Source organism: Taudactylus pleione, unplaced genomic scaffold (genome assembly GCF_031769625.1).
Source record: "Taudactylus pleione unplaced genomic scaffold, aTauple2 ptg000803l, whole genome shotgun sequence".
In the NCBI taxonomy this organism is placed as follows: domain Eukaryota; kingdom Metazoa; phylum Chordata; class Amphibia; order Anura; family Myobatrachidae; genus Taudactylus; species Taudactylus pleione.
The window spans coordinates 562,576-572,669 of record NW_028285205.1 but is presented as its reverse complement, the minus strand read 5'-3'; the positions used below and the strand labels follow the sequence as shown (position 1 = coordinate 572,669).

General features: G+C 38.0%; 1 protein-coding gene across 1 annotated transcript in view; it reads left to right on the top strand.

Annotated features, from left to right (window-relative positions):
• The first annotated feature begins 810 nt into the window (after nt 1-810).
• Nucleotides 811-10,094, top strand: part of DOK5 (docking protein 5) — a 244,682-nt gene continuing 235,398 nt past the window's right edge. Inside the window, exon 1 of the mRNA XM_088458026.1 lies at nt 811-1,084. Within this exon, the coding sequence (XP_088314152.1) occupies nt 1,019-1,084 (66 nt within the window). The 5' untranslated portion in view covers nt 811-1,018. The remainder of the gene's footprint in view (nt 1,085-10,094) is intronic.

Genomic DNA, 10,094 nt, shown 5'->3' with positions numbered 1-10,094 from the left:
ACCACTGGCTGTATTTTGTACCTAAAACCTCAATGTCCATGACTGTAATATATATTTATATCTCAATAACAAACCATTATATATATAATGACCGGACCTGAATTAAAATCGATGTTGGATGCTTAGTCCATGACAGTGACTAGATAAGTACTGCACTTTGACCAATATTATGGATTGTCTGAAGATGTTTCAATAATAAATCAAATATTTTTAAGCTTCAAATATTTTTAAGCTTCATTAAGAAGAGTGCTCATGTGTACAGACATATATATATATATATATATATATATACACATATTGTATTAAATATATATTGCATTACACATACAATATGTGTATCATATAATATATATATATATTTATAAATTGTATATGTGTGTGTGTGTGTGTACAAAATTATTCTATTATCTGAAAATGTTTTGTAATTACCACCACACAAGGCAACAGTATCTGTCTGCCTCCTTAAATATCACTGAGACGGCCACAACAGAACCTCATTGATAGAGACTGCAATATGTGCTACTGCTATACCAGAAGGATTTACAGGAGCTACAGTGTAAGTAATTCTGCAGTGACCTTTGGGAAAGATACATAGGATGCTATTGTTTGCTTTGCCTGTATGCTAATCAGAGCAGTAGAGTGTTTGCTCTCCCTCACTGCTGCCCACACTGTGTGCAGAGCAGGGAGGATGCTGATATGGCTCCTGCTTGGGAATGGTGGGCTGGGTATCACAATGTGAGATGTCTTCCCCCTGCATCACAGCAACTTGCAGCAGAGTGGTACAGTCCACAATGTAGCCAGCCAGATCTATCAGCTGATGCTGCTGCTGCTCCAGTCTCATTAGTTCTCTCTGCCTCACATTACATCTCACTTTTCTCTCCAAAGTGGATTTAAAAGGAAGGGAGAATGCAGCCGGTCCCTGGGAGAATCTGATGTGCCTTCCCCACCTCTTCTAACATCTGGCTTATATCCATCCTCTCAACTTTTACTTCCTGGCTCCATCTGCTGCTTGCTGGGGATGGGTTCAAATTTTAATGACATTGTCAAGCAGGGCTATGTAAAGATACGAAGCCGTCGACTTGGCGTAAGTGGTTTTTTCCTTATTTATTTACTGTATCTTAATATGTTTGCTGCAACCACAATATGCTAAGCTGCAATTCTCATTCTGGAACAGCAGTACAGTTATTGTTAGAACATGTTATTTTGGAGTTGATGGACTTGTGTCTGTTTATCAGCATTATATACAGTACATAGCATGTCAGTGACTTTTAGTACCTTTGTCTTAGTACATATGGTCTGCAGGAGCATGCACATGCTACAGGGTCCTTTACAACCAGTGTGGCTTAGAGCATTCATTTTGCATTAATCACACTACTTAAAAGGGAGCATTAATTCCTTTGCTGGCAGCAGCTCCCTAGAGCCTACCTGACATTAAACAATTTACATCCAGCAGTCTCAAATAGTGCATATGGCAATCTCTAGAAAGGCTGACTACAGTGTTCACTCTCACCCTTTTTATGTAACAGGGAGGTGTGACATGTGGGTTTGTGTTTAATCTATGCTGTTTCCTCTTGATCGTGCAGTGATGTGTGTTAATACTGAGGGAGTGTCCTAAATATATCCATCAGTAAGAAGAGATAAAGAGATTTATGAATGACAGACACCTGTCAGGACTGTGGCGCTCTGTCTTTGTTTTACTAAACTGTTTGCAGTTGTATATGAGCAGGTACCGTGTGTCTGTAGACAATGTGTTCTGCATTCTATATCACTCTGTAGGAGAGGATGTCAATCCTGAATTTTTAAATGGATTAAAAGTGTTGGTGTCATGTGCAAGATATGTGTATGTTTTAAACAGAGAGATCTATAGGCAAGAAGGTATTACCAACATACTGTATGTATAAATAATAACCTAGAGCTGAGCGGAATTTTGCACAAATCAAATTTCGTGGTGGAACAGGCCATTTCACAGAGGTGCAAAACTCCAGCGTTACAACCTTCCGGTTTTGCTTTTGCCTTCCACGTTGTTTCTATTAATTTCACATTTGTAGAATTTATAAGGTATAGGTGACAATGCTGGCAATTAATTCTTATATGTGGTGCCATTGAAGTACGAAGGGATATGTTAAAAAAAATGTCAGGGGTAATAATTCTACTAGGTAAATGTGAGATATATGGCGCACAAACGATAAACTGGGTGAATATTCTTTGGAAAGTTTTAAAAATATTACTAATTTCTTATATAAAACTGTTATGAAAGTACTATTATTCTATGATGTAAATGTAAATCTACTATTAAGTACAGTATATCATTAGCTAAATACATTGTTTGTATATTGTGGGTGTAGGTGTTATATATCATGATGATGCACATCCATTTATAGGGATGAAAACATTGTTGGTGACTAAAACCTCTCCATGCATAACAGAATAATAGAATCAGAGCATAATACAAAACATGTTTTAAAAAGAAACATGACTTAATTTAATACATTTTAATACTGAATTACATTTAGTAAAACAAAAAGAACACAATTTTGCACAATCTTTTTACTTCAAGATAATACAATTGCCAATTAGTTCTATCTGCATGAACTACACCTGATTTCATTTGCTATAAAGCCAAAGTATTTTTGTACTGTAGTTTTCCAATAATTGCCTCCCTTAAGCCATAATTATTATTTAATTCAGGATGAAATACTTACCGCACTTGCTACAAATTGCATGTGTGGTATAATGATTTACATTCACCCGTTAACCCATTTAGTGCCACGCTATACACAGCCAGCGCAACAAGTAAGCCCACAGGCTGCAGGAGATTTTCAGTCGTAGACTGAACCAATTTTTTTATGAGGCTTTCTGTCTCATGTTTGAATGTTCATCTCAGGTTACAGTCCCACATAGACTTTAAAAGGCTGCGGTTTGCTTTGAATTCCTATATGTGTATAAATCTCATACTTTATGCCTCTAACATAGAAAAATACACAATGACAGTGTCATAACTTTTATGTGCCTTTTTACTACTGAGTGGTGAATTTCTGCAAGTGCCTTTTAAAGTCAAATGTTCACCAGTGCTCTCGTGCTGAGTGTCTTAGTGCTTGTAGTTTCAACAATTGGAAGAGAGTGCTCCTATAGTCAGCTCTAGTCTTGGTTCCATTTAGGCACATGTACTATAAGTGACTATTGTAAAGTAGCTTAGTGATACAGCATAAAAACATAGGTTTTGATGCCAGGAAATAAGCTACTGATCCGTTTAAGCTTCACAATTATAAGTGACTAAGGGCTCATCCACAGGCGCATTTGTCCTACGAAAGCTGCACTCTCTATACTTTCCCTTTGCAACCTTTGAAAATGTGTATTCATTAAGCATTTTACTGTTCACTTTTTTACTGACATGTTAATTTTGTAATTCTAAAATCATACTTGCCTTCTTTTCCTACCTCGCTTCTGGGAAATGCGAGGGTGAAGTAAATGGCGAGTGGGCCAATCACACCATGAAGCCTTGACAATTCAGTAAGACTTAGCAGCAGGGGTGTCATGATGACTCAAGTACTAAGTATGTCTGAGGTGGGTTATGTTTCGTCATTTATCAAACCACCGCTCTCCTGAAAATGTGTCTAATCTCTTGGGAGGCCAGGAGGTCTCACCCTAATTCAGGAGTCTCACAGATGTTTCCATAGATTAGTCAACTAAAATATATGAAAAAAACCCTGAAAGAATTGACAATAAGGGGTACATAACTAAATTTGAAACAACATCCCCATAAGTATATTTAGCCCCAAAAGCTATGCTTTTAGGAAACCTAGGCATAATTTAGTATTCCTACATTTAGTTTTTAGTGTTTCCTTGCTGATATGCAGAGATTTCACAAAGTTTTGACTGTCAGTAAATTATTGATGGTGGGTGCAAAAGAATACAAGTTATTCATGAAAAGCTTAGTGTATGTTGCTAATACTGTATGTATGTGTGAACAGTGATTTAGGGGAATATTTAGAGAATTATGGATTTGCACATCAAACATTCATAGGAAAATGGCAATAAAAAGAGCATGTAGGTGCATATGTTCAGGCAGATCCATCAAGCTATAAAACGCTATATAACGACGAAGGAGGGGTTGATTCTTTTGAAATATATATTAATAAAACTAACTGTACAATGGTAATGAACTTCATTAAAAGTGAACAAATGACAGTAGTGTATTTGTGCTTCACTAAGCAAACACTGATAAGATAATGGGCAATGACTTCAACTATTGTGGACAAATCAATTTCATTAGATTGTAAGCTTGTGAGCACGGCCCTCTTACCTCATTGTCTGTTCTTACCCAGAGCAGGATGTACTAACGGTCATTAACCCAGAAGTCCTCAAACCGCAAAGTACAGCTATTATCAGAGCACCTGTACGTTGCAGATGGAATCACAAATCTACATGCAGGTGGCGTTAATAAACGCCACTATGCTTGCAGTAAGTAGGGGGATGTATCACATTCAAAAAGCGATGCTTGATACATCCCACCCACAGTCTTGTTTTATTACTGTTTTTCAAATGTAAAGTGCAAAGGAATATGCTGGCACTATACATATGTGTTCCCGTACACTATTGCTGCAGTCATGTCAAACAGCCCTTCTTGGCGCTCCAGGTCCGGTCTGACTCAGCTTGCGCCGAGCCTCTTCTTTGCCCAAAAATGCATCACAAATGAACACAACAATCCATCTCACAACACTGAAGAAGAAATGAAAAAGACACGATGCATGGTGTATTGAGTCTAGGTGTATAAGAACACATCTGTATAAGTAATTGTACTGGTCACTGCGCCACGGTCCCTGCATTTAGCTAACAGGATGCCTTGAATGGCACTCTATGACCGGTAGTGCAGCTACAGTGCATGGACATGCACCCTGCAGTGTGTAAGCCCCCCGGAGCATCTGGGCAGCTCTCCATACTTCTACTGCCACCATCACAGTCCCCTTTTGTGACGTCACCGGTTGGGAGCGGGGCCTGCAAAGTGCACCATTACTTATGTAGCGCCAGCATATCCATTTTGCTTTACATTTGGGAAAGAAACAGTAATAAATCAAGACTGGATAATAACAGACAGACAAAGAGGTAAGAGGGCCCTGTTCACAAGCTTACAATCTATAGATAGTTCCAACCATTCACCAATGAGCATATTAAGAAATCCCAACACAATGAATGGTGCATAATATTATTAATTAGTCACTAGAATTGTCTCTATATTGTGTATTGATCATTAAGGTGATCTCTTTGATTTATTTTGGTACTTTCTACATTGTACTATACATTGGTCACTGAGATGCTCTCTGTATTATGTTGTAATTACTAAGAAGCTCTCTGTTTTGTATAATGGTCATTAAAATGTTGGATAGAGGTAATTATATTGTAAGTATTTTGTGAGCTATTCCAAGTCTGTCATACACTGATGTTGGCCACACACTTAGGGGTCTACGGTGAAATTATGGTAATTGGCCCAATATCACTGCATGTGGTTCCAAAGTGACCCCTACACCCGATAATCATTAGAGAATCAGTAAGAGATGCAATGGTAAATGAGGTTGGGAGATTACTGCTGATGGTCCTTAATAGCCTTTGTGCAATCCTATAACTTGTGGTAAGCGCTAGGCACCCAATCTAACATACAGTATTAACAGAGCATTATACAATACTGATTATGCTATATAAAGAGGATTATACAAAGTTGCTTGTGCTATTTAAGTATTTTGTTCATTAGACGTGGTGCATCTATGATTTTATAGTTCAACCCAACAAAACCTTAACCCAGCTCTTTGTGTGGTACAGAACATGTGATCTCATGCACTTCAGCTCTCCTTATACTAGTTCCAACTGTTCCTAATTTCCAGTAACAATCCCAAATAGTAGACATTTGTCCATAGAAATGTCCCTTTTAAAATTCCTCTTCTTCTACATGTTATGTACAATGTTTCTCATCTATTTGTGTTGTCTTGGCTTCATAATTTAAAATGTATTGAATATGCTATAATGAAATTCAGAAAACTTGACATGATGGGGATTGTAGTGCTCCTGGTTACATCAAAATCATATATCACACTACCTACAGACCTACTTTGCCTATCACAGTGCAGCTTCTAAATGTCCCTGGAATCTAGTTTACAATATTGGCTAAGCTAAAAAAAAAACTCCTGTATCTTTTTGGATCATATAACAACTGCACGTTTATGTTTCGGCAATAAAATATGAAAAATATTGAATAGTTTGCAATTGCTATAGATTATGAAGAATAACATAATTGTATATATAAGTACAGTGTGTATTCCCTGCCTCACACCGCTGTGATGAGCTGGCACCTTCACTCAGTGGAGACAGTAAATTCTATGGACTGAACCAACATTCATAAAAAAATGTTTGTTTAAATTGAACATTAAATAATGAATTATTCCATTGTATAATGTTTCAGTCCAAGGAATGGCTGCTTCCTCTGTGAGTAGGTGACAGGTGTTTTTTGAATGGCACCCTGCAGCCTAGAAAACCAACTGGAGTATCCTTAGGATGTTCTGAGCTCTTAGCTCATTCCTGATCCCGGTGGCCCCACCCCCTTGTTGTGACATTGTGACAGTTCAGGAACAGGGGTGGCAGAATTTTGCCCTGCTTTGCCTCTGACCTCTCAGTTTTACAGAATCCATTTACATCAATGAGGAACTTTGTAAAAAAGAACTAGATATTAAGGTATCAATTTATCAAGCACTTTGTCCAGTTTAACAAAGGGATAATTCTGAAGAAATCAAAGATGTTAACTTAGTTAATGTTGTTCACTGTCTCTATTGGGATGGTGACAGACTTCAACTCGTCAGTGGTGAAAAAAACATTGCTTTTCACAGAAAACTAATGCCATCTCTGCATTGTGTTCCCTTTTACATGGGATGCAGTACTAACAGCAGAAGTGCTAATAGGGGGGCGGGTACTAATTACTTGGGCCTGGGTTTGTTGGAGGGGCCCAAGTCCAACACCGCCTCCTCCCTCTCTCCCCAGAGCTGGGTTGCAGTAAGGCTAGAGAGGCTGCTGTCTCCCCTGCTTGTGTGGGGATGGGGGGGAATGATCACACTGATCACGCCCCCTCCCCCTAGATTTTCCCCTGGCTGAGGGGCACACAGTGCCCTGCTGATCAGTGCTAAGTGGTGCTGCAATAATATTTTTCTTTTTTACATAATGGGGTCATGGCCATGCCTCCTGAGATTATGCCACGGCCTCTGAAAATTGCTGGGACCCGGACTTGATCTCTATGAGAGTCTCTGCTAGATCACTCGCTGCTCGTTACATCACTATGCGCATGCGCCAACAATAGATAAACAAACAAGTAAATATTCCCTTCCCGATTTCACTGCAGCCTTCAGCAGGGTTCGTCTAACTACCCAGACATGATAAATAGCATTAGATGGCAGTGCAACTTTATGTATCACTGCGATATGCAGCACTACAGAATTATAACCACTGCCCACTAGCCACCAATGATAGATAAGATTGTTAAAGCAGTAACATAAACCTTATTAAAGTAGAAGAAATGGAAATGGCATCTTTAATGGTTTTCAAAGGAAATTCATAATTATGGTCAGATCAATAGACCATATTGTAGGTGAAAATGTACAGTCAGAATTAGAGGCTCACTATTTAGCCTGGATAGCAGGAGAGTTTCCCTCATGCAATACATGGTTTTCAGCTCTTAAACTCAAGTACCTATAACAGTTCATGTTTTCAGTGTTTCTTTAATCATGCACAGTTGAATAAAAAATGTTTTTTGAGCCTGTCGTTATCCCACCTGTTTCCACAGACATGAATCCTGAAAACATGACCTGTTGGAGATACTTCAGGAATGAAGTGGCAGCCACTACACTAAATGATATATTAAGCTAGCAGCCTGTCCCTGCAAAGACTAAAAAATGAAGTGATCTCGTTAACGAATGAACCGGTTCAGTCTCGGCAGATCTACTGCATATGTGAAAAAATATGAAATGCTGTAAAGGATGCTGGTTATTTGGGTTACATGATCTGATGGCATATTTATAAAACATTCATATAAATTATTCAAAAAGAGGCATATTTTGTCTCTGGATATCATTAGTTTGTTCAAATATTCTGACAGCTCTTCTTTGTAAAAATCCAAATACTATTCCTGCCCAGTGGCCTCAAGTTGATAGTGCATCTCAAGACTATGGACAATGAATGTTGGAAGTTGCAGTTTTGTGTGATCTTCATGACATTTAGAGATGTCGTAGGGGAACAGAGCAGTTTACAGAGGTGCAAAGTTCTGGTGATACAGTCTTAATTAAAACAGTTAAAATGTCTGGAACAAATTTGATGCAGATTTGTAAAATTTGAAAACGACTCCAAGGGGTCAATCCAATTAGGGGCGATATTCTTGCCCCTGCGTGTAAGTGCCGCTGTATGCCACACTTCCGGTACCTCACATATTTCTGTTGGCAGCCTGCAGTGCTGCGAGAAATTGTGTGAATACAGGGTGAGATCAGTACTCGAGGAGGGCAAATTGTTGTGCCTTTGCCAGCGTTTCTATGCCATTCTAATGGCAACTTTCCCCCTTCACTCCTAATTGGATTAACCCCCAAATAATCACCTTAACTTAAATATATGGCAAATATGCAAAAATGTATCTTGTAGATTGTCACAGGTGAACCATCCTTGGGCCTACAGTAACCATACTTATATGTGTAAATTAAAGTCCTTATGTAGTATGCTGTGTGTAAAAGTTGAGGGTTTAAACAAAAACGAAAAAACTTTTGTTTAATGTGGCATTCTCAAAATTTTTAGGATTTTACAAATATCATCAGTACTTTAAAAAGTAGCAGTAATGGACTTCTGTGTTATAATATTTTTTTGCAGTATAAAAATGTATGTATAAACTAAAAACGATTCAGCAATGTCTATCTCATCAAGATTTAAATAATAACAAATAAATTATAAAAAATGTATTTCTGAATATCACTGCAAAATAGTTCTGTTTTAGCGAAATTGATAGAAAAAAAACATTTGGGAATTCACCTCAAAATGTTTCTATGAAGCATATAAAATTCCATATAGTGAAGCATTACAAAAAAAACCCCAATAAAACAATAATCTCTTTATAATAAATAACAAACATTGTGCTGTATGGATTCCCCTATACTGTATGAGTAGTGTATAGAGGTATTAGCTTCTGTAGTACCCATTTTCCTAAGACCACTCACTCAGTTTGTTAACATAAGTTATTCTGTATCCACTGCTCAAAGGTATCCCCAGCTGATCTGCTGCCTTAGGTGAGAAAAACATTTGAATATGATTTATGTGCACTTTAAAAAAATATTGTAGTTTTAAAGCATTTTAGATCCATTAACAAGCAAAATACTGTTCATACTTTCATCACGATAATTTTTTTAAACAGTTCCCTTAATTTTGCTGCCCCCAAAGTTTACCCCATGGGACAGCTGTCTGGTTACATCACTACAGCCTTGGCTACTACACTAACATTATGTTTCTCTCTTCTTCTGTATACTGTATGAGTATATAGTCCCATGTGTGCAGATATTCCACAAGTGTGTCACCTTTACTAGGATCAAACATGACACACTTGTTCAGTCACACATAGAATAGTCTGAATGATGGGCACTTCATGTCAGTGCCTACGTGTAACCAGCTCTATACTTGCATTGTGGCACACTAATACTGTATATGGTAGCTGTTTAACATTAAACTAGATTCTCATGCCAGGTACCCCTATGTTCACCCCAGAAAGGTCCAGAGTTCTATAACGTGGACTAGCTGTAATTATTTGGTTATCTTTGGGAAACTGATTAACGCTGTATGTTTAATCCTATGTGATGTTTACAATAATTGCATAAGTTATGTGTTTTAAAGGCACCCTGGAGGCATAAGTGCAACCACCCAGTACCCCTCCCTTTTTTGTTGGCATATCCCAAGTGAGAGGGACAGCAGCTTTTCTATTGTCCAAGACAGCTGTAAGTTACAATAGAAAAAGTGATTATCTGTATTGATTCACAAAGGAGGAGACTGAGAGGTACATTTCGTCTGACCATACTAGAGGGGAGATGTAT